The following is a 25,773-nucleotide window of genomic DNA, read 5'->3' as shown; positions in this document are numbered from 1 at the left end:
ACAATCGAGCGGGATCGCTTACATATATTTTTTATCTTTCAAAAAAGCTTACTACAATCGTCATTTAGGAATGCTTGGGAACGTAATTATTCAAGATAGTTTGAGTTAAGAAACAATCAGAATTTACCACGTAAATAATATCAAATGTATCTTTATATTGATTAATATAAATACCATTCATAATGGGGGGAAAGAGAAGAATACAAGAGATATAATTGGACCTGGAATTGGCAAGTAAAATAGTACTTTTTCCATACTAGTGTTTTAGATCAGTAAAATTGAAACCTTCCACTAGGTAGACCATTGCAACATGGTAATTTCCTACTGTGATTGGGGGAGAGTAGGCTAAGAATTCCCAAAACAGACAATCAAGAAATCATAGGGTCTGAATAGAAATCAAAGAATCTTAAAGACAAAGTGGTGATAATGGTGATGATCTTAAAACTTCACTCGCTAATTCGCTTTGCTATACACTTCAGGATGCTATACACTTCATGAATGTTAAGATGAATACAAATTTTACAGTGTCAAGTTTTAATACCTTTTGTCTAATTAAATGTATATGTCTATGTCTATGCTACATCCATTTAGTCACTAGTAAATGAGAAACTTAATGTAAGGAACACAGTGAAGGGAGTTTATTTACTTTTCACGTGAGATATTATTGTAAACATCAGCACAATACCAATATGTATAGCGCATGCATATTATATAGGGCGTTATGTACATTTATATACTTTTTAATAACATGGTGATTTTGAGATAAGTCTAGTTGTGCTGATTGAAAGACCTGAATTATATAAGTTTCTAAACTAGAGGTATTTCAGAAGGTACCCTTCTCCTTTTTCTTTGTCATTTAGCTCCTAGTTTCAAGAAGACCTCGTATAAATGATTGAGGACTATCAGAACAGTTCACTTACACATAACAATACTCAAAAATGAGCTGACCAACAGCAATATGTCGTGTATATGAATTGTAAAAACCGATAATCTAATCGTGGTATCACTTACACGTATTTTGCTCTGTACTAAAAAAAATCCGAAATTTCTATTTTCCCTAAAAAAAAATGTTCAATCATTCATGCACCCTATACGTTTTTTACATTACCACTATATGAAACAAATCTATTCTGTTATCAATAAATGAGAAAAAGAAAGTTTATGACATTTTCTGTACAGAGCAAATTGGACAGGACCTCGCAAGATACGTGTCAGTGTTGTCAATTTGTGTTTCACTGATGACAACTTTTAAAATTTATAACTTTCCTTTTTTAGTCGAATATTGCTCAACTTTTAACTAATTTGTTTCTATCGTTTTTTCTACTCGTATTAATACCATATTGTTATCAAGGTGAGTTCACCTTTTAAAGAAAAAGCACAAACACTTTTATTTTTCAAAAAGAAGCATAGAAAAACTATAATCTTGAGCAACAAGTAACCTAAAACATATTTCTGACAAAACAATCTACAAAAATAGCTACAAATATTAATATTACTCTGGAAAAGAATGTCAAGTTTGCATTGCATTTTCTATTTCCTCCAAATTATCTTTAATGTCACAATCTCCAGATAGCAATAACTAAAGAAATTCATTTACTTGCTGTTTGGGATATTTTTTTAATAATTTGTACAAAAGCATGAAAAAATACTGTTGGTTAATCATATTGACTTTCAAGACATAATGGGTATTCTGAATCATTCCTGATTCCTTGTATGAGCTTATGTGCTCTCAGCAGCACCTGCTATAATATAAGGTGAATTTCATATGAAGAAAACCTGTTTTTATTGCTATGTTATTGCAGCAGGATTTATAAATGATTCGGATGTAATAACTTGCTTAAGAGTGTTTTCTATTTAGGCATTATAGAAACATGTAGATCATAAAGATGCTTATTTAATATGGTGAAGTAACTTTATATGACTTAATTATTTCCTTGTTTCATCGATGGCTATATAATTATGGATACACCTGTATAAGTATCTGAACTTTAAAAAGTATGTGTTTTTAGTACTCAGGTAGGCAGAAAGTTTTTAAAGTAGGCTACATACAGTGTACGAAATATAGAAGAGGAAAGCCCAGGTCATACCTTATGAGATCAATGAGCAGACTCATGCTCATGTGCGTTCACAGGTAATTGAAGAAAATGGGTATTTTAGCCATAATTATTACAGTCCACTGAGTGGATTTTGTTCTCAAATTACTTACGCAAAATTTTCATTGAGAAACTATGGAAACAATATTATCCGCAACAACAAATCGGATTGTCCAAGTTCACACATGGTGGAATGCAAAATAATAAAATTGAACCCATATGCATACACTTGCGCATTGTATAAACATTGGTATAACAGCATTGGATACACAAAGTACTGTACATCACAATGCACAAGTTAGTGCTTCTGCAGGACCTAACCAGTATGTTCTACGTCATATTGTGAGTCATTTCATTCTGTATGTGAGAATTGACTTTTAACAGACTGTTTCCTACTATCTCTCTTCGTTACGCTCTTGATTCGGTAATCCCCGTGGTGTTTGGAGGAGACCATTCCCACATAACCAGATGACTCAGAATGCTGTACCAGCCGCCTGGGTCCGGACGGTCCGGACGGTCCGGCTTCATCTTCTTCATGCACATCATCCAGTACAGATGTATCTATCACTACTTCTGTAATTGGAATGTAAAATTCGGCACTTTCTACCAAATCGCAATCCACTAGGGCCTTTTCTAGAGAATCATTTCGGAACTGTGGTTTTGTTTTCTTCAGCCACTCCTGTAGCATTACGAGAGTGCCCGTGGAGTCAACCGCCACGCCTCTCACATTTGTCGAAGCATATCGCATTGCCTTAGCGTGTGAAAACCCCAATTTCATGCTTAACTTTACTACTATATTATTAGGGATCTCTTCCGATAGTTCCAACAATTTCATTTCTTCCTCTGGAGTTGTCCCACATCCCTCAAAAGATACCGTTGAGAACGGACTTTAATTGACAAAGGAGGAAAAGAAAAGAAAGAAAAATATGTTACCAACCCGCATACTAATTTTTCCTCAATAAACTGCAAGGGCACTTACAAGTATGTCAACGATTAGTTATAATACATTATATGCGCGTTACGATCTGTCGGGATTCCTAAATTCCTGTACAACTTTCACAGAAAACAAAATTTGTTTAAAGCTTATGTCTGTCACTCGTCAATTACTCGAATGAACCATTTTCCTTCCAAAAATATTAAGAAGAGAGGCCACACACATTTCCCCCTTTTTTTCAAAGTGTTTGTGTCTGTATGCCAAAAGGGGAATGATGGTATGGTGTTTCCACGCATAAGTATTCAAAACGAAGATTGTAGAACTAAATGACAAAAACGAAGTGCAACATAGTAGTGTCTATGTCATAATAATTGGATGTATATCTCGCAGTGACTATAGAATATCATGATTTACCTAGAAAGTGAAAAGTCATTCTTTCATATACATTTTTCACTTGCTACTGAAAATTGTTGAACAAGTTTTTCAACTGAAAAGTCAGATTTAATAAAAAATATTTTGCAACGGTGATATAAGGAGGAATGAATTACATTTTGTCATTGGTGTGCAGATCCAAACGTAAACGCTTATTGTGCAGGGATGTTAGTCAGATACCTTTGTCTTCTTTGAAATATCCAGGGTACTACATTATAAACACCTCAATACCCTTTTTGCTTTAATAATTCTCCATGAAATTTTTACTAACCCAAATGCTAAGCAATTAAAAAAAAACTGCTCCCACTTTCTATGTCAACCTATAGCACCAATATCTGTTGTGGGAGGCTGCACTGCACTTAGTCTGCTGCACTTATAAAAGGAAACATATTATACGGAATGGCAACGACTGCTAAATAAATCATGTCCCCCCATGAAACGAATTGAAGATATATTCTTTGAAATACTCACTCCGGAGCAACCTGCTGGGGCATGGTGGGCTCAGGTTCTACAACGTAAAGTAGGGAAAGATGATTACTCATGAGTTAAATAAGAATCGTGTTGTGTACATCATAAATATATCTTTTGCGCCATGTTATCTTATAAGATACGATTTGTTTTAAATGAATAAGTGTTTACACAGTATTTATTGAACATTACTGAAGGTAAACATGCAGAACGGTGAAATCGAAATTTCCAAGATGATGATTATTGACGTATTACCGAATCCATTTACATAATGTCCATTACTATTTTAATTTTAACCCCGCTTGCAATTACTCACCAAGAATTTAATTACTTATAGTCAGAGTTAGATATATATACATATATATATATTACATTACCTTGCATCCGAACTTCGAAGAGTGAAGTCTCCAGTTTATGTGACCCTTGAAAAAGAGTTATTCTGATGTTCTTTGAACCGTACTCCTCTTTACCGAAATCCAACTCAAAGCTTGTTTTGTTAGACTTCCTTTCCCGCAACCTTGTATGAGCAATCTATAGGAATCACAGATTAAAAAAACTTGAAGGCTTTTTCTTTTTTCATTTGTTTTCATATTATATAAGATATACTAAAAAATATATAGCAAGTTATGTCCTATTAATCGCTACTGACCTCAGATAATTAGAATAACGGTATTAGTTGTATAACATATAATTATACAAGACCTCTGCCAATAAATCCCATAAAGAGTTGCGAAACGGCAACAATAATGAAAATGTTGGGAGTTTTGTCATTAGTTTTTATTCCAGTGTAATTTAACATGGAAATTATAGCTCCTGAAATGCTCTTATATATATGACAAAAGGAAAATTTAATTTCTTTATCTGGTAGCAGACGTTTGCGCAGTCCAAAGTATGCCTACACATAAACGTGCGCACTGCTATCTTATTTTGTGATCTTCAAATCCAGGATCTCATGATGCAATTATTCTTATTTATGGGGCGGTCACACATAGGAGACGCGCATTGAAAATTTAAAATTTTGGACAGTGCGCTGTCGTTCGCTAAGTGTGCGTCATCATTCGTTAATCGTTCGTCGAGCGCACTGGACCAACGCTATGAATTCGACGTCATTCGCTGTGTGCGTCGGGATTTTTTTTAGCATGCTCAAAAATGTGCATGAAGCTCGACGCATGAATGTAAACGCCAAAAGAACGCCAGATACGCGCAGAGCACACGCTATATGTACTCGTTGTAATAGTTCGGCGGCCGAGCTAGGTCTTGCAATCGAACGCCTAGTGCACACCTAGCGCATATCTAGAGCCCGTCAAACGCATGTACAGCGAACATGCAGCGAGAATGAGCGTGTTGAACGAGTGCAGAACGTGTATGTCACGTCTCTAGTGCACCCAACGTTCTTCTTGCGTCTGCCTAGCGTAGTGGGGTTCGGGGACGCCGGTTTAATTATCTTGGGTGGCATCTTAAAGAGCTCAGTTGTATACGTGTTGTTGCGCTACTTTGATACGACGACAAACGCCGCTTTTTATAGCCACATTCACGTGGCCGCTGCCGTTCGCGCGCTTGCTGCATGTGCTTCGAGCAAGCAGTGCATGCGTGGACCATTCGTCCCGCGCTAGCAACACACTATGCATTCGCTGTCAGCTCGCTAGCTTCTGACAAAAGTTGGGCGCACAACGTTGCAGTGACCTTATTTTACGATTTTCAATGAACGGACAGTGTGTCGTCTATGTGTGACCGGGTCTTTACATATGCACTTGAACTAACCTCCTCCTTAATTTCTTTTGCACCATCCGAGCATACAATCGTGAGGTCCTCATTCAGCGTGTCCATTGATACCTCGGTAGGTGGTGCCGCTTTGCAGAATTCTTGGTTCAGATGCTCGTGCTCCTCACAAATTTTCTTGTATATAAGGAGAAAGAGAACACGTTGTATATGAATGAGTCGTATCTTATTAATCCAAAATATATTTGGAGAACATTGATATTTGTTTGAAAGAACTGTTTGATTATCTGTTAGTAAAATGAACAAACAAAAAATTCAAACTGTCATGTAAAATGGAAAACTTAAGATCTATGCATGAGCTGATAAAGTTATTTCGTACAGAAGTATAACTTCCAGTGAGACACAAACATGGTGTGTGCCCTTTAAAGTTATGTAACCATTACTTATTCATGCATAGATAGATAATTAACTAAAATACGTGAACCTGTTAGAGTATTCTTGCTAAAAGCGCATAATTCTATTTACCATGATCATGGAGCATATTTCTTGTAGACTTTTCTGTGGAGAAAAAAATCCTTCTAAAAAACCTGGGCTAACTACGATCTGGTAAATTTCATGCGTCTGATATTTTCCACTATATTCCACTAATCCAGGTCATAAACCCGACATTAGGTCTTAAATCATACCTAAAATGAGGGATAAACCCGGTTTTGAAGAAGAAAATAAACACAAAGCGTCAAGTTTAAATGTGGGTACAATACGGGCCGAGTGTTTGCCCTGGGATGGATTCCAAAAATCATTGTTGTTCTCACCGATTCATTTCTTTTGTACATTTGATAGAAGAAAACCTGGAGTATGGGCTTTCTTGACCGCGGCATGATCGATGGGTGAAAAGGCAAGAACCCGAATTTCACACCTCGAAGCTTTTTCATGCTGATCCTGAACGTCGAGAAGTGACGAACATTCACCACGACTGAGTCGTCTGTAATGGTGTAGTCATCTTGAGATAGTTCTTCTCGGGTGTAGTCGGCTGAAAACAAAAGTAGATTGTGATGACAATACTTGAGTAAGTAAAGCAATTAATTCAAATGTGTCACCTCTACCCAAATGATACAAATTTGCCTTGCACAATTATAATGACAATGGTTGTGGGGGGACTTCCTATTGTACCAACAGCCTACGAAACCAACAGTGTCGTGACACTTCAGGGAAGCTGTCAAAAGGCCCGCTCGAGATCTTCAATGTTGAACTCTTGTTCGACATTGAAGGTCTCGGGAACCTTGAGATATCCTTTCAAAGGCCGAGAAGAACCGACATTATCGGTCTCGTGGGATTTAGCCATCGCTGTTCAATTCAATTTGTATTAAACAAAATATATTGACCTGTTCCGTGACTGGTGTAAAGGATTACTTCAGTTTCATCTGTTATATTGTCTAGACTCGTGCAGTGAGGCACCGTCAGCTTGACTGGCTCATCGAAGGTCAAGCCAGAAGGAGTACACTGGACTGGAGGTGATGCCTGGATTTCCTCCTCATCGCAGATCAATTCTGGGGCATGATTTGGAACCTTGACTGTGACAACTTCACACGTCTCTTCTCCAAGTGCACCAGGAGGAAGAGACACCTGTACATCTCCTTCTCCGAGTTGAATGTCGCCTCCCTCGCTGTCCATCGTCGTAAAGGAAAACGAGTCTGCTAGACCAGGTTCTTGTTGAATTGCTGTATGGGAAAATCCAGAAGGAGGCAATTTGAACTCAAATTAATAAGAATTTTACACAAAAGGAAACCTAACGTCTGAACGTAATTGTGACATTTAATACAGTTTTCCAGTCCATCTCTTAGAACTAAATACAAAGGCAAGCTACATGATCAAGTGTTGACATCTTAAACCATCAGATATGAAAATCTTGGATTATAGATATCAAAAGTCCCTGTCAAGGTACAAAAGGTTCTTCTGGATTTATTCATAGAAAATATATGTTTCTGTGTACTATGATGGTCACGTAACGATAAAGTGATGTATGGGGATAAAAATCCTTCGGAATTAACTACCACAAGTTGCAATACGCGGGGTCCTGACATAACTTATATCAAGATTTTTGTAAAAGTTATCATCATGGTGTTAATTACAACACATGTAAGTTCGATATCATGGTTTTTCTGCAAGTCAAGCCACGTTATCACATCCTGTTTTATTTGATCTTTAGATGACTGTTGAAAAAGACGAATTAAGGTTCTGAAAGAGCTTCTAAAAAAGGCAAAAAACCTAAGCATCCATCTAGGTATTAGCTCGGATATTTTCACATGTAACACCTTAATTTTTAATTCTTTAATTAAGTAAAATTTGAGATGAAGAACACTAGTCTTTACCAGTCGAGACTATTTCTGCTGGTTCGGTAAGATGCCTCGCTTGAAGAGCACGGAGGAGTTCATCTCGTTTCCCTCCTTTCTCCACCCACTTTGAAAGTAGCTCGATTGTAGCATCCCATAGCCTTTGTTTTGTTGGTGGTGATGAGCTTTGGTCAATCTGACACATGACATCTTTTGCTCGGTATTCCAACTTCGACGCCATTTTGAGCAATGGGGTCATAGTGTATATCTCCGTAGACAGTTGCTCGAGAAGGACATCGTACTTCTTTGCTGCAAAATCAATAATAATTTATAGAGACAGAGACGCACACTCAAGAGAAGAGAAGGAAAAGGATAATAGACAGAGTTGTAGATAGACCAACAGAAGAAGCAAAACAAAACAAAACAGAAAAAGGTGTTATTCATTCATTTATCAGATTTCCCCTAAGAATCATGAACGTTTTTCTCCAAACTTTCCTTAAGCTATATGTGGTACAGTTACAGGGAAATATATCTTAAATATCTTTATAATTACAAATGCAATTTTTTTTTTTTTATTCATTACAAAAGGAAAAGTGTTTTTTTTTGTTTTTTTTATTATAACCCATTTTTAATCATCTATGGCTATTAAAGGATGTTTGTATACATATAGCCATAGCTCATCGCCATTTCTAAAGTACAGTATAGATATCGGTTTTGTACTTTTCCCTGAACAAATACGTCCATATTCTGGAATTGTCTTCAGAATTTTCTTCTTTGCTTTTTCATTTCCCGTTTTCTCCCGAGACCATGACTTCAAGATTTGGAGAGCAAGGCTCCTGTGGTCTACGAGAGGAAGTGCTTTGGCTATGATGTCATGTTCCAGTCTGAGTTCCTTGCAGAGTTCCCATAGGTCCGAAACGCTTCCAACAGTGTTTGCTATGTTATGCAACTCATCCCGGGTTGGTTCACCACCGGACTCATCATCCTCGAATCCAATGTCAAAAAGGAAATCATCTTCACTGTCAAGGATGACTCCATCTTTTTGAAATCTGAAAAAAAAGACATCATTGTCATGTTAAAAATAAGGTACATAAACAATTTGGGTTCAATATTTACTACATATTCCAGAAATATTGATGATAAATAGTAATCCATGAAAATGTTGTAACATTGGTGCTTCTGCGGGGTGTTCGAGGGCACGTGCAACCCCAACACTGCCCTCCACCTCATGTTATAGAATGGGAAACATACAGGGAAAGGAAAAACAAAGAATTACAAAAACGCAGAAGGGAAGATGAGGCCTTAGAAGATGATCGAACCCCCTCCCACATTTACCCCTTATCAGTGGCCTGGTAAATTTGAATGTTATGCAATTGGTAAAACTTGTGCCGTCCTTCCCTTGATGCCAGTGCCCCCTCAGCGGCTGGTGACTCTCTTTGACACTGATATATGACGTACATTATGTTTAATATGTCGGGTCGCAGTCGATGACACATTCTATTGTAAAATAGATTAAATAAAGTAACTACAAGCTATATGTTTTGAGATTTAATGTAAGAATAAAAACGAAAAACTGTAGTGCTAACCTTGAAAGGATTCGTCGAATATGTTCATCGCTGGCTGGCGAGAAATGCTAGCAGAAAAAACATAAATCAGCTGAAGACAGGAAACGGGAAAAGAATTATTGAAAAACAAGACGAAATATTGAAAGAAACCGTTGATTTTTATAGTAAGTTGTATACTAAAGAAGATATTGATGTTAAAAATGCAGAAGATTATATTTTTTCTCAAAATATTTCATCTCTCTCTGACGATGAAAATAAAATATGTGAAGGTTTATTAACACACAGGGAATGTAAACAAGCTGTATTCGCAATGAAGAAAAACAAAACTCCAGGCTCTGACGGAATAACCGCGGAATTCTATCAGGTGTTCTGGAATGAGATCTGTGATATTTTAGTTGCCGCTCTTAATAACGAGTGTTATGCTAATGAGAAAATGTCGGATACTCAAAGGAAAGGAATAATTACTTTGATATACAAGAAAGGGGATCACCGAGAGCTGAAGAATTGGAGACCGATCACATCGCTGAATAGTGATTATAAAATAATTGCAACAGTGCTTGCAAAACGTTTTCAAAAAGTAATTGGTAAAATTATTCATGAAAATCAGTCGGGTTACATAAGAGGTCGTCTGGCGGCTTGTAATGTAAGACTTACTAAAGATATCATTGAATACATGACAAGGAACGGTAAAAACGGTGCTCTTATGATGGTAGATTTTTCTAAAGCTTTTGATGTAATTGATGTAACTTTTATAAAAAAATGCCTGAGTAAATTTAATTTTGGACCTGTTTTCCAGAAGTGGGTAACAATTTTATACACAAATATTTCAAGTTCTGTAATTGTAAATGGTTGGTTATCTGAAACTTTTAGTGTTCTGAGAGGAATACGCCAAGGGTGTCCCCTCTCGGCCTTATTGTTTGTAATGGCCGCTGAATTAATGGCAAATAAAGTGAGAGAAAATAAGGAAATCAAAGGTCTAGATATTGATGATAAAGGTATTGATCTGAAATTGCTGCAATATGCAGATGACACCTTATTTTATGCATCTGATATAAATTCTTTTGAAAATATTTTAATCGAATTAGAGGTTTTTGGCATAGTTGCAGGACCGAAGTTAAATAGAGAAAAAACTGTCTTGATTTGGATTGGAACAGCCTGTCAACGATGGTCGTTATCTTGTTTTGGCTTACATTGGACAGATGAGCCAGTAAAATACTTAGAACATTATATCGCACCTGATCTGCAGTGTGCTTTAAAGATAGATTGGGAAAATAAATTAGAAAAAATGCAAAAACTGTTAGATAACTGGAGAAAAAGAAACCTGACTTTGTTTGGAAGACTGACTATTATCAAATCACTTGCAATTAGTCAAGTTATCCATTTAATGATTGTTGATACAATACCGTCTACTTTTTTGATAAAACTTAATAGCCTGATATTTAAATTTCTTTGGAAAAGTAAATTTGAAAAGGTAAAACGATGTATTGTTACTGAGGATTATTGTGAAGGAGGAATACGAATGATTGATGTTAAAAAGCAGATGTTTAGTTTTAGGCTGAAGTGGCTTGGGATGCTTTTAGATAATACAACAGGAAATTGGAAAGACATATGTAAACATTGGTTTGACTGTTTGGGAGGGCTGCATCTACTGCTCAATTGCAATTATACTGATTATACTTAAAATCTCTTAAAACTTAGAAATGTCCCATATTTGTATATAGAAATATTACATGCATGGTACCTCATAAACAAATACACATCAGCTGAATGTCAGACACAGAAACATGTCGACGAAAATATTTTATGGTATAATCAAGATATTGTTTTTGAAAAGAAAATGTTATTTTATGAAGACTGGTATAAAAGTGGTATTATATACTTAAATGATATCTTTAAAAATGGTACTTTTGTTTCAGTAAATGAATTATTTATCCGCCTTAAAACTAGGAGAAGTAAACAATTTTTGATTTTTGACTATACAAAGTTACAAAAATCAATTCCAAAAATTTGGATAAATGATAAGCATAGGGTACCTTTGGTTTTCAAAGACCATAATTTCTCTATCCCTCATTTTGTATTTGGAAAATCAGTTAAGCCTGTTAGTCTTTTGAGTAGTAAACAGTGGTATAATATGATTAGTTTTGAACAAATTAAAATAAATAAATGTTGTTTGTATTGGGAAGATGTCTTGCAGAAGGACGTTTTAAAATGGTCCTCTGTTTTTAATAGGAATTTGATTGGGATAAAAGATTTTCGTCTACGTGAATTTAATTTCAAGCTTTTATATAATATGTTACCAGTTCGTAACAATCTGTTCAAGTGGGGTCTCTCATACGATGACCTTTGTTTAAAATGCAAAAAGACTGAAGATGTGCTTCATGCTTTCATTTCATGTAAGGCAAATGAAACCTTCTTTGCATATTTAAAGGACTTATTTCCACGTGCTTTCAATCTTAGAATAGAGATAGATATTGTTTTATTACTCAAAATGAATTCGCAAACCGAAATCGATTGGATAATGACTATTGCTTTTTGGTCGATTTATAAAATGATTATTTTTCGTAATAAGTATGGGTATGATAATAGAGATTTGAGTTTGATTTACTTGTTTAAGAGAGAAATGACTAACAGAATAGAAATAAACGAACATTTGAAAGTACAAAATATGAAATTTCCTGCCAATTTGCTTAGTTATATTTGAATAAATAACTTGTGCATTATTGATGTTCCATTGATTTGCTGAATTGTAAGCAAAATTATGTTACTGTTTGAATATTGAATAAACACCTCTAAGAGGCAAAGAGAAAAAAACAAAAAACTCTCTTGTATGAAAAATTAAGCTTGTCCAGTTGGTTCAGCAAATAAATCATTCATTTCATCAAAATACTACACTCACCTGAAATTTATTATGTTTGAAGTGTGGCATCACAATGACAATGTTGTCTTTCTCCCTCACAGTGAGTTTCACCCCCATCACATTATGACAGCCCCTAGAAAAATAAGAGTACATCAAATCAAAAATGTAAATTAGTGTTGGTGAATCAGCAAAGGGTGAAGAACAGAAAGAAATAACAAAGAGATGAAAAGCAGATACATGTAGTACAGAGGATAAAAAACACCAACAATGATGGAATGAAGAACAAGATTCTAGAAAAGGAAAAGAGAACAGTCTCATACATTTTGATTCATGAGGTGGTATCCCTTATGCAAACTTTTGAGAATAAACTTTGACCTTTGCCATAGATACCGTAAGTAATATACTGTAACATGTCAATATAAAATCTTACACTTATATTTAGGTTCTGTAACATATTCCTACAAACTGGAATAATAATCTCATTCACCTACAAAACACAAGTACATGAGTACAAAAACAGTATATGAGTACAAAAACAACACATGTACAAAATACCATATGATAATTCAATTTGAAATCCAACAGCGGACAATGTCAAGAAAAGTCGGTTACCAATTTGAACTTTAGGAGGATAGAGCTTCTTGAATAATTTTTTTTAAAATGATCACCGAGACATTCATGAGATGGATGACCGATGAAAGAGCTGCGGCCCATTTCATGAAACCTGTTATCTATAACAAATACTAAATTTCTATGACAAGTTTGCTCTCAGCCAATCAGATGCCATAATTTCAGTAGCTTATAACAATAGCTTGTAACTTGTTATTGATAACATTATTTTATGAAACAGGCCCCAGAGCAGCATTCAGCTATATGACGTACCCTATTCTGACCAAGCAGCTGAGTTCACTGAGGATACGAGATGGATGACTGGTAGGGATGATGTGTTTCAGAGCAAACTCCTGGTTACAGTCTGGAGTCTTCTTCAGAGTGGCTCTATACACAGAACTGAATGTACCTGTAAGAAAGGGGAAAAGATATCATATCTTTATCTCTCCTGCTGTATTTTAGTGTTGTATGGATACAATTAATTCCCTAGGGGCATATCAAATACTTGAATACAGTTTATTCAATCTTGATAGTTTTGCAATGTACCACTTCTGGATGAATTAAAACAAATATATATTAATAAATAAAAAAATCAATCAATCAACAAAATATTAAAAATGCAAAGCTGACCCAGACTTACATGTAGAATTTTAATTGAATTAAATTCCTTTCTTCAAAAAGATACTAGTGGGTGGGGGCTATTTTTCATGTGATCAGGTCGTGGTTCACAAGTGATAAAAAACAACAACGAGTCAAAAATAACAATACATTTTACCTAAGCTAAATAATGCCTTATTTGATGGTTAACAGTAATGTTAATGTTCAAACTTCACTTCTATTAATAGTGGTGAATATTTTCTTTAAAGCTTCTTGAGATGCATACAAATCATTTCTTCTATAAACATCACGTAAGTATTCTCACCTTCTCCTATTTTGTCAAGCACTGTGAACAACTCATCAATTTTGGGAACAGCTTTCAGCATGGTGCTTATATCTGCCCGTATTTTCTCTGAAAAGAAGAGCGAAAATGAGAGACTGAAGTCAATTTTACATCAGTAACGCCCCCTCATTGCATTAGATAAGGAGAGATGAGGTACAATATGACAAAGAAAACATAACAGGTTAAATTGTATTTTGTTTCATATTCATCATGACTTATATTATTTAAATAATTTAAATAATCGTAAACAATTTGTTATTATTGATCGACAGTCTTCTGATTTATGTAACATTGTGACTGGAATTCCTCAAGGGAGTATCCTTGGCCCCCCCCCCCCCCATTGTTTCTATTATTCATTAATGATCTTCATTATGCTTCTAGTAAATTGTCCTTTATATTATTTGCTGATGACACAAATATGTTTTTGTCTGGTAAATCTGTTCAGCAACTGAATAGGAATTTGAAAACAGAATCGGAGAAGGTTTCATGCTGGTTTTATGCTAATAAATTAAAAGTCAACATGACTAAAACTAATTATATGGTGTTTAAAGGGAGAAATATCAATTTCGATGTTGATGAATTACATGTGCAATTAAATGATAAATATTTATCCAGAGTCTGTTCAACAAAATGTTTAGGAATATATGTAGATGAAGGCTTAAACTGGAAGACACATGTTAACCACATTGCCTCCAAGATTTCAAGTGCAATAGGTATTCTTTATGTTGTGCATAAATTATTTCCTTTGCCAATCTTATGTAACCTTTATAATACATTGTTGCTTAATGTCGTATGCAAATATTGTTTGGGGCAACTGCTCAGTAACCCTTCTGAATAGACTTTAAGTTCTTCAAAAGAAAGCCATACACTTGATAACCAAATCTTCCTACCGAGCACATACTGCACCCCTATTTAAACGGATGAATATTTTAAATGTTAATTCTATATATATTATGCAGCTTGGTCAATTAATGTTCCAGCACAAACATAACAACTTGCCACCTGTCTTTGATGACCCTTTTATACTGAACTCTTCTATTCATTCATATGCTACAAGAAATGCAAATAGTTTCCATATACCCATAGCTAAGACTTCTTTTTTACAAAAACGGATACCCTTCAATGGACCTATGTTATGGAGTCATCTTCCACCTGACATCAAACATTGTTCTTCATTGTATTCATTTAAGGCTAAATTAAGATTATTAATAAGTAACCCATTCTTTACAACATTCACATATAGGTAGATGCACTCCCCCCCCCCCCCCCCTTGTCTTTGATATTTTTCTCCCTCTTCTTTCTTGTTATTGGTACCACCTCATCATTTTACCTTATATTTACTCTTAAGTTTTAATTGTATAATTTTTTTTCTTTCATTATTGGGGGTAGTCCTCGACAAATCATTTTTGATTTTTGACTACCCCTTCCACATTTGCTGATTTTTTCTTTTTAAAACATACATTGCTTCAACTGGAGTCGTTTTATATATAATGTACATGTTTTATTATTGTATTGTACATATGTATTTTATTTTATGTAGCTCCCTATGTTTTGCATTTGTGGAGAAATAAATTGAACTTCAACTTGAACTTGAACTACTCTTCTTCATGAGTACATTAGAAGTAGAACTAATTATGGTTGGAGTTTTTAATATAAATTGAAAGGCAAATTTTGGATGATTTGCACTTCTTATCCATTCACTGTGATACTACTGGGAGGTTGTTAATGTATCTTCTTTTTGGTAACGATGAATGTTCATGTATTTATAAAAATAAAAAAAATTGTGAGACAAGTTCGTTCGTTCGTGAGACAAGTAACTTACAGTACTCCTTTCATTGTTCATCTTGATATCAACATTATTCCCTGATACATAACCACTGCACATGTATGAATCTATTTTAAATTTCAAGAAAAAAAAAGAAAAAAAAATCTTTGTTCATATAATATCAACTCCAGTAAATAAAAATGCATAATAAAGAAAACTTGGGTGTTTTGAGTCTTCACTCTTCAATGATAATTACAGGTAGGAATGAATGTCCCAATCCTCCCCCCCCCCCCCAAAAAAAAGGAGTCCAAATGAGTTACCTGTCATTCTGACTGGGCCCTTGAATGATGATCTCTTCCGTTTCTTACATGTAGTCATAACCGTTGGTGTTATAGGACGTAAATCCGAATCCATCTCTCCTGCATCCACATCAACATCGAGGGCGCTTGTGGAGCTCAAGTTGTTCTTTTTGCCAAGCATGATGCTGTGAGGAGAAAGAAGGCCTGGATACATTGTCTGAACCAAAACCATAATTATCAAATCACTCTGTCTATTTAATGACTCTGTAATGCAATGTCCACTGAGACTTGCTCAGCCAGGTCATCCTATTAGTATTACCCATTTAGACCCTAACCCTAATTTCCTAAAGACCAGGGGGGGGGGCATTATGGCCCCCTCCACGATTTTTCTGATTGTTCAGGAACGCATAGATGATGGATGGCGCCCCGCCGCTCGCTGACTTTCTCTCTCTCTCTCTCTTATTCTTAGTCTTAACGACTTAACTCTTCCTCTTCTTGTAATTTATTGCTTTCTTCCTTTTCAGTGATTTCAACGCCTCCTTCTTGAACTTTGAAGTTAGATCTAATTCTTCTCCACCATCCACGATCACGAATCAATTGATCATGATGTTTAATATTTATCACAATCCGCCATGTTATTTTGTTAATTCAATAATTGTGTAACTTTGTAATGTCGGCAGCATGCATGCCATGGTACAGTGTATAACAAAGCTTAGCTTAGTATAATTGGGGCGAGGCCGAGCTACGAGGACAGTAGTAATCCATCGGACTCTGCTGGCTGCATGCCGCCGGGAGTCTCGGCGTATGGAAGTAGGAGACCGTCAAAAACATGGATATACGTCGTGTCGTAATTCGAATTGCCACACTACCTAAATAATTACGTCGTGTAGTAGATCTAGACTCTAATTTGAATTGCCACACTACCTAAATAATTACGTCGTGTCGTAATTCGAATTGCTACACGACGTAATTCCGAATTACTGCCCAACGATTTAACGTCATGACGTTAAATGAATTAACTACACGACGTTAAATAATTAAGGTCGTGTAGCAATTCAAATTACTACACGACCTAAATAATTACGTAGTGTCGTAATTCGAATTAACACACGACCTAAATAATTACGTCGTGTTGTAATTAATTACTGCTCAACGATTTAACGTCGTGTAGTTAAATCATTTAACGTCGTGTAGTTAATTAATTTAACGTCGTGTAGTTAAATCAACCAATGAGGTCTTTCGTAATATATGCGATGCGAAGATCATATTTGCGCGCCAAAAATATGTATACGATGCGCGTTCGTGCGCGCTATAGTAGTGGCCGGTCTTCGCATCGCATATATTACGAACGGTCTCATTGGTTGATATAACTACACGACGTTAAATGAATTAACTACACGACGTTAAATGATTTAACTACACGACGTTAAATCGTTGAGCAGTAATTAATTACAACACGACGTAATTATTTAGGTAGTGTAGCAATTCGAATTACTACACGACGTAATTATTTAGGTCGTGTAGTAATTTGAATTGCTACACGACCTTAATTATTTAACGTCGTGTAGTTAATTCATTTATGACGTTAAATCGTTGGGCAGTAATTCGGAATTGCGTCGTGTAGCAATTCGAATTACGACACGACGTAATTATTTAGGTAGTGTGGCAATTCAAATTACTACACGACGTAATTATTTAGGTAGTGTGGCAATTCGAATTACGACACGACGTATATCCATGTTTTTGACGGTCTCCTGCTTCCATATCGGCGAACAAGCTACGCGCTACGCGATGCCAATAACGTTTGAGCTGACGTCTTTGCTTCTCGAGACTCGACGCGCGACGTAGGAAAAAGTAGGAAAAAAAACCTGCGTTTCACACGTCTTCACACATCAAAAACTCCACAAAATTACAATTATTATATATTTATTGTTATCTGCACTTACCCTTTCATCTGATTTTGCAAAATTTGCAGTGAAAAGGTCCCTACTCCAGTTAGACTTTGTCGGCAAACGAAAAACAATCTCAATTTACAAACCTACGAATTTCCCGCGTTTGGGGTCAACCGGAAATTCATTCAGCTCGCGGTCCATTTAAATTCAGCGTCTGAAAACAAATAAAATTTGGGGCTATGGTGTCTTCAAAGAAACAAACGAGAAATGGTAGTGTAATATAGGTGATATATAGAACAAAAATGAGATCAAAGCTATAGAACTGCAATGTAATAGAAAAATGTGTCATATCATAGCAGAATAAATATCCAATATCCTTTTGAGATTATACTAGGCCTATTTCGGAAGACACAATTCTATGCCATTTAGCAAAGTTATTTTTAAACATGCTCACGCTATTCTTAAATTAAATTCTTAATGTACAAATTGAGAATATAGATAAACACATTCTAACTAATTTAATTTCAACAGCTTTTGGACAGGGTTTACTGTTTCAAAATTTCGGTAAATCGCTCATTTCAATCATTTGACGCATATTGTTAAATTTATACATAAGTATGGCCATTTTTAAAGCTAAATGTTTGTTCTTTACTGTCATGCCACATGTCGAAAGTTTTTGTCTGATATCTTAGAAAAATTGATTTTGATTTCAGAGTTTAAACAAAATTTCTTGCAATAATGATTCGTAAATAATCCATGCCTATCGCCAAACTATATAAATGAGGATAAATTTACCTTGAACATCTTCAGGGTAACCACGTAACTATGAAAGACTCTGCAAGAAAAGTGTGGGGGGGGGGCACTTTCCAGGAGTAGCGCCTCCTGCCCCAGTGGCAGGAGGTCTGATGCAATTGAGATGAAGTACTTCTTCATCGCGCCTGCAGTTTTTTGTCTTCTAATAGTCTGGGTCGTTTACATCGATATTAGGTGTAACTATGTAGGCATATTGCTCCGATTGTCTCATTTTCGCTCGCGTGAACATTGCCAGCACAAACCACTGACCTCTACCTCCTACACGAATCATCGCACATTCCCATTCACTATACGTTACGTACTAAAAGGCTGTATTGTCTGACCATTCATGAATATTCATGTTTTTGCTAAACTCGGCAAAATGTTTGCTTTTACTAAATGGAAAAATTACGGTGGGGGGTTGGATGAAATGGACAAAACGAAATAGGCAGAAGTGATCTATGATAATTCATGCTTTTTATGTTTCGTGTGCTCGACCTATAATCTTCAAATCGCTTGGTAAACTGAGTCCAAAGTTAGACTTGTTTCACATGTGTATTATAGGCAATGACGAGCTTGCAACCTATTTTGAAAAATTACGGTGGGTGAACTTTCAAAAGTCAATGAGACATGAGATCTCCAATGAAAGAGCTAGTGATAACGTACGTCGGGGTGGATGTGCTTTTCGTTTAAACAAAAAATGAAAAAAAAAAAAACGTCCATAGGCTAACATGTTAGGCTGCTGAATCTGACCATGCTCTGACGATAGGGGGCGTTGTGAAATGAGACTAAACGGAGCCATATGGGAGAATCTGTATTTCTCCATGTTCTTATCTTGAATTCGCGATGCCAGGCTTCGCTTTCTAGTGCATGAATAAATCATCGTCTGTCATCAGGTGCGTAGGTAATTTGTACCCATTATTGAGAGGAGGGGTATAGGGGTGATCCAATTGAATAAGTATATTGAAAACTTTTACATAATGATGATTGTGTAACATGTATCCTCAACAGAAATTACATCCCCCCCCCCACCTCAAAGCTTTGTAATTTTTCAAGTATGTGAAAAATTTATTTGTTCCGATTTATGTGTCATGACAATAATTCAAGCTTACATCTAAAAGCATTTAATAAAGGCTCCAGTTCAACGAGTCAATCTTTTTCATTCTTGAGTTACGAAAAACACACAAAATGAAATTTACAAAGGGTATGAATATTTAGTTCTTGTCTGTACATTAAACCAAATCCACGTTGTTTACCAATCAGAGCCAATGCAAATTATGCAACTGAAAAGGAGATTTCGCGATGATCTAGCAAGCTTTTCCAAACTAAATTTGAATTTGCTTTGTCCTCTTTGATAGTAGTATTATTATTTTTTAAATGTTAAATTGTCAAATGCTATTTTTTGCACAGTCCCACTCTCCAGAGTGTCGAAACAGTTTTGCCGCCTTTAAGGTAAATGAGCAATTACTGGGCATGTGCACAGTCATGGTTTATGGTTTGCCACCAGAAATAGAACAAATATTGCGTGCGGAAAACGGGGCATACAAGGTGATTAAGCAGTTTAATAGGGAGAACAAACAATAATTGACACAAATTATAGCATACAATAAAAAGATTAGAATGTATTATGACAATATTTTACCCGCTGCGTGTGCAAAATCTGCAAAAACACGGAATGATCTTCCAGAACCAGTCGAAGGGTCTATAGAAAGGGCATAAGAAAGTCATGCGATGTCACTACGGTGAAAAGGTGAATAGGTGAATAGGTGATCGATCGAATCGACCACCCCCGCCTTTTGGCGGCCCCCAAAAGAAAACGGGGGAGAGCGACAGAAGAAAATAGCAGAAAAGAAAGAGAAAAGAATGTTCAAAATAAGTAGAGAGAAAAAGAAATGGGATTTTTTTTTCTCTCGTTAGTCTGAGTTAAGGGTCGGCAAAGTACTGGATGGGATCGAAACCCCACCCCACCGCAAGTTTTGCGTAATCCCTCAGGGGAGGCGAATAGTCCGCGGCACTCCCTTTTTATGCGTCCTAAATAAAGTGAGGGGGGACGACGAAAGAAAGAAAAAAAAGAGAAAATCAAATAAAGGGATAGACGAAAAGGAGAGTTAGTTAGAGAGAGAGAGAGAGAGAGAGAGAGCAAAAGAGAGAGAGAGAAAAAATAAAAAAAAGAGAAGAGCATGAATAAATATGTACATACATATTACATTGCCAATGAGTGGGCTCGACATGTCCCTACGAAGACTTTGGACGAAAGTAGAATAGTACAAAAATTCAGTAGGCCTAATAAGAATTTTGATGCCTAACGAAATGAAATGGGCTTTGTGGAGTCCAACGAGAAAATTCTAATTTCTATCGCTCGGACGGCCTTCTTGAAGATTTAAATATTAAAAAAAACTTATGAGCGCCCGGGGTTCCGCCCTGGACCCCAAACAGGGGCTCTATCCCTAAAGCACCACCTAAGGCGCCCCTGGACCCCATTCGTACAGACAGAAGTGATCTTCCAATACAACATTTTTGTTCTATATAATTGTCATTGAGAGAGAGAGAGAGAGAGAGAGCGTTCGTGTGTGCGTATGTGTTTTCGTGCGTGAGTGTGTGAGAGAGAATCGATTTCCAACGAAAAAACAAACAATTGGGGCCCTTTTAGGGGCAGTGCAAATTTCGAAGTATAGTCCTATATAAGAGTTTCTATTTTGAAAGCTATAAAATAATTGCTAAAACTCGAGAGCGTCCAGGGTCTCTGTCCCTAGGATCACCGGCAGGGCTCTAAGCAGGGCTCCCACTTAGCCGAGTTGGAGCCTCGAGTTGTGGCGAACTGGCTCGATCTTATGGCAAGCCGTTTTATCATTAAAACATATTTCTTGATATCAAAAAACATTTTTTACGTTGTAAAGCAATAGTAATTCTTAATATCAAGAATTGAATTCGAATTGAGTGACCGGTTTTACCAAACCCATTTTCCCCAATAGAATGTATCTTGATAATCAGACAGGCGATCGGTTCGTAAAAGTCATGGGGTTCCTGACTGACCTAAAGGTTTATAATTATCATTGCAGCATGATTTCGTTTTAGAATCTGAGACAAAGTTACCGGATCCCTTTAAGGTGGCTCTTGGACAAAGGGTCCTATGTAGTTAATTTGCAACGTCTTCTCGGTTTCCGTTACGTTCCAAGCGATTGCCGATACCCAAGTGATGACCTTTTCCTGGCGCTGATGAAATATTTCATAATCTTCCTGGCTGAGCCCCCTCAAAATATCACGCCACTGTAAATACTGCTTTTATTTGTTTAAACTTAAAATCTTGTTCACGTTTTAGGGTTAGTTTATAGGTCTTGTTTGAGATACTCATCGATCAAACGCATGTACGTGTCATAGTATCGCTGGTCTAGCACTGCTAGACAAGCGTTTTCAAACGGGTAGGATTGCCGCGGGATAAGTTTAGCCACATATAAAAAATATTTTAGAATAACGACGATTTCGTAGAACACCGAATATTATCAACCTCGCTGAGAAATTGAAAAATCTCTTCCTCGCTCGCTACACTCCCTGGCATAATTTGGAAACAGGACGATTTCAGGCGGCGAAGTGTTGCAATGCCTCCATATTCGGGCAACGAGCTGATCGACAGCGAGGTCCCTGAATATATTATATATCTTTTATATCGAAAATACATTTTTACCGCTGGTTCGCCTCACTAGCTCGCAACATTTAGAAACGGAACAATATTATTCTTGGCAACGAGATGCCCGAATATCTTCATATTCATGTAATTTTGGCGGCAAGGTACCGGCATACATCCTTTTATATCATAATCTAGTATGTAAATTGGGATTGGAGTGACGCGAATTTCATTTTTTATACTTCTGAAATAGGTCCCGTGACTAGAGTATGAGCTATAAAATTGTAATGAACTGTATTTGTTTTTCCTCCCCCTTCTAGGTACCAATCAGAGTATAAGATAAGCATTCGTCAGCCAAGTGTCAATGGCCTTTTATGACGTGTGTCTCTCAACGGAACACGAACTATTTTTATATGATTATGTTGCGTCAAACTTCTCGGTCATTTTATGCCGCGAAAAAAGATAACAACGAAGTTGCTCTCTTCGTCATTTCGTTACCACGATGTTCTCCATCTCATATTGCTAATATTTTGTAAAGAAGTCCAAGATTAAGGGCAGCTGTTAGTTCTTCCATCATTAAGGACCAGCCGGGGTAAGAATGACACAAGTTCGTTATACTTCTTTAAAACAAATTACGATAAATTGGTCTTTGATTTTTCGTGCGATTTTGGGGGCATCGTAGGAGGCTACGGGCCACAATGTTTTTGTACAGAGTCTGCTCGGAGATTGTACGGCAATCATGCGATTTCAGTGCAGTAGCCAGGCAGTCATCGCAGCCTCTGCACGGAAATCGCACGGAGTCCGTACAGCTTCCGTACATACGCTGCGCGGAGAACATACGGTGACCGTGCAGCCGCCGTGCCATTTTTGAGTGTCCGAAGCCCCAGTATATATGCACGTTCGGCGCGAGGCCTTCGCGCGATGCGCGAGCGGGGATTGTGCAATGCCAACTACGACATATCTACGGGCTACGGGCTTACGATTTTTCAAATTTGTATAACTTCTCGCGCAACAAAATCGTAGAGGTCCGCCGCCCCCTGCCTCCGCACGGAGGCCACACGAAAAAGGGGATACGGGCAGGATACGGGCTCCTTAGACTAATCGCAGGCCAAATGTAATCCAGGCATTTTTGCGGCTGGTCTTCGGCATATTTTCACGAAGTGACGGTAGTGAGGAAAATCGTAACGCAAAGTGAATGCAATTTTTTTCACTACCGTCACTTCGTGAAAACAGCGACGGACTATAGTCAATCAGTCATAAGGAGCCGTACGACATCGCACGGAAGTTGCAAGGAGGACATGCGAATCTTAGGAGTTGGCCTTCGAGCCGACCGTAGCTGCGGACACACCCAGGGGACACACCCGTGCAGAATGACACACGGCGGGTTGTGACCATAATTTTGTTAGGCCAATTGCAAATGAGGCGTCATTAATTTTGCCTGATCTGGGACTGCATGCATAAGCGATGGCGGCTTGGCTTTTGGCGCTATGTGACAGTGATTTACTGTACAAAAACTGAATGCAAAATAAAAAGTACAAGTAGTACATTAATGTAAATTAATGGTAGCATTTGACTCCTATGATATTAGACAGACTTTTCCCCATCAGCTGTGTGAATATCAGTAGACGCAGATATTTCTTTGGTAAATAAAACAGTTTACAACAATACTCTGCAAAAAATCCCCAGATACTTCGTCTATTTGTAAAAAAAAAAGATTTTGGTTTTAAGTATAACTTTCAAAAAAGATAGTCTAGCCGATTGCGTATAACGTCCGTGACTAGTTGTTGTTTCCGTGTTCGTGTACATCATTACAATGTTGTTCAAAGCTTTGGAATGAGCAATATGAACAATTACTATTTAGTTTATGACAGCCTTATTGACTGTGTTCATATTTTTTCCAGATAGAGACGATGGATCTCTTTGACGCAGTCAATCAAGGAAACGAACAAGAGGTGCAGAAATTTCTCACGCAGTCAAGTGCTGGTATAAACGAAGTCGACGAACAAGGTTTCACGGCATTACATTATGCAGTTAAAAAGTAAGATTTAAAGTGAGATTTATCCATTCAATCATCAGTTCATTAATTTAGATGCTGTATGCACACTAAGCCATAAGGGTGCAATAGGGGTGCAGATTTTCATCCACCTACGGGTCTTTGGTAGAGGGTGCTGCTATTCTTGCAGAATTGTACCTTTATTTCTTAGTGTGTGCATGGGAGAGTAAGACAGAAGGTAAATTGCGAATATACAGCATGGGGCATGAAACCGAAAGAAATTTTGATTTAGCAATATTTTAAGGAGATTGGTTTGAGGACCAACAGATATTTCGATATTATGGCGAATAAGATTTAAATTCCTTTTCTTGTTTCCCTTAAGCTAACGTATTGGACAAATACTTTCTAAGAATCAACAAGTTGCAATTTCAACAGCCTTTTCCACCCCTTCTAAAATGTTACACTGACATGGTAATTAATCCAAATATAATTTCTGAATGCAATACAAGAGATTATTAAAATTGCCCTAGAGACGTTATCTAGTTTATGCGATTGTGTTTTCAATGGAATGGCTGTATCTATTCATACACGATATGCGATACCATGAACATGATGAACAAATCTTCTTTTTTTAGTTGTATTTAAACGGTTCCATTATTATATCAGTACATTTGATGTACGAGAGATACAGTAACGAATACTGCGCATAATATCCACCAGAGGGGATGCTGAAGTGCTGTTATTACCCTGGCTAAGCCAAGCTACCATAAGGTGCTCAAAGCATTTAAGGAACAAATATTACCAGGTACCAATTTACTACACCTGCGATTTTTCAAATTTTCGAGCCCCCCCCCCCCAAAAAAAAAAAAAATTGTGTTCACTACCCCCCCCCCTATTAATTTTCCTATTACATGTATCTTGTTTATGAAAGTAAATACGTACATTATGTTATATGTCGTTTATTAGATGTTTAGACTTTTACCATTAGTAACAAAATTTAAAAAAAAGACTTCTCATAATTATAAAAAGAGAGATGGAGAGACAGAGACAGAGACAAAGAGAGAAATAGAGAGAGAGAGAGAGAGAGAGAGAGAGAGAAAGAGGGAGGGATGGGAGGGAGGGGGAGGGAACGAAAGAAGAAGGGAAAATAAAAAATATAGTAATTACAGGTATGCGTAAACACAATCGCGTGGCTTGGCATATTGCCCGGTTGCCAAAGAGATTTTATTAGGCGGCGATCGCCATGTAATGTAAAACTTACTTCTTTTTTTTAACTCAATCGATTTGACATGAATGATGTTGTAAAGCGTTTGGAAATTCAGACCAATGCATGTCAAGCATGTATATTATAAAGTTATGCAGTTCTCAACAAAAAACATCATCGTTCTCCAGTGTGACCTTCATTTTCCTCAAGCGAGGTTTTTTATTACCATTATATATTTACATTAATAAAAATTACTCAA

The 25,773-nt window shown here is 36.7% G+C and overlaps 2 protein-coding genes across 2 annotated transcripts; both read right to left on the bottom strand.

Moving 5' to 3' along the window:
• Positions 1-2,296: 2,296 nt before the first annotated feature.
• Positions 2,297-8,553, bottom strand: LOC100892969. Its single transcript, XM_030997988.1, has 7 exons — positions 8,016-8,553; positions 7,029-7,364; positions 6,459-6,676; positions 5,689-5,823; positions 4,305-4,458; positions 3,931-3,967; positions 2,297-2,980 (listed from the first exon to the last, which is right to left on the bottom strand). Exons 1-7 carry the CDS (start codon positions 8,233-8,235, stop codon positions 2,446-2,448), a joined length of 1,635 nt encoding a protein of 544 aa, XP_030853848.1. The 5' UTR covers positions 8,236-8,553; the 3' UTR covers positions 2,297-2,445.
• A 290-nt stretch (positions 8,554-8,843) lies between these two features.
• On the bottom strand, positions 8,844-18,113 carry LOC105436566 (cell division cycle 7-related protein kinase-like). The gene is made up of 7 exons (XM_030997989.1): positions 17,958-18,113; positions 16,033-16,196; positions 13,930-14,016; positions 13,281-13,416; positions 12,438-12,531; positions 9,563-9,632; positions 8,844-9,025 (listed from the first exon to the last, which is right to left on the bottom strand). Exons 1-7 carry the CDS (start codon positions 17,963-17,965, stop codon positions 8,913-8,915), a joined length of 672 nt encoding a protein of 223 aa, XP_030853849.1. The 5' UTR covers positions 17,966-18,113; the 3' UTR covers positions 8,844-8,912.
• Positions 18,114-25,773: the final 7,660 nt, after the last annotated feature.

This window comes from Strongylocentrotus purpuratus, unplaced genomic scaffold (assembly GCF_000002235.5).
Source record: "Strongylocentrotus purpuratus isolate Spur 01 unplaced genomic scaffold, Spur_5.0 spur5_scaffold_4, whole genome shotgun sequence".
NCBI classification, from domain to species: Eukaryota; Metazoa; Echinodermata; class Echinoidea; order Camarodonta; family Strongylocentrotidae; genus Strongylocentrotus; species Strongylocentrotus purpuratus.
Note: the sequence above shows the minus strand (reverse complement) of the source record. Positions and strands in the feature narration are given on the sequence as shown.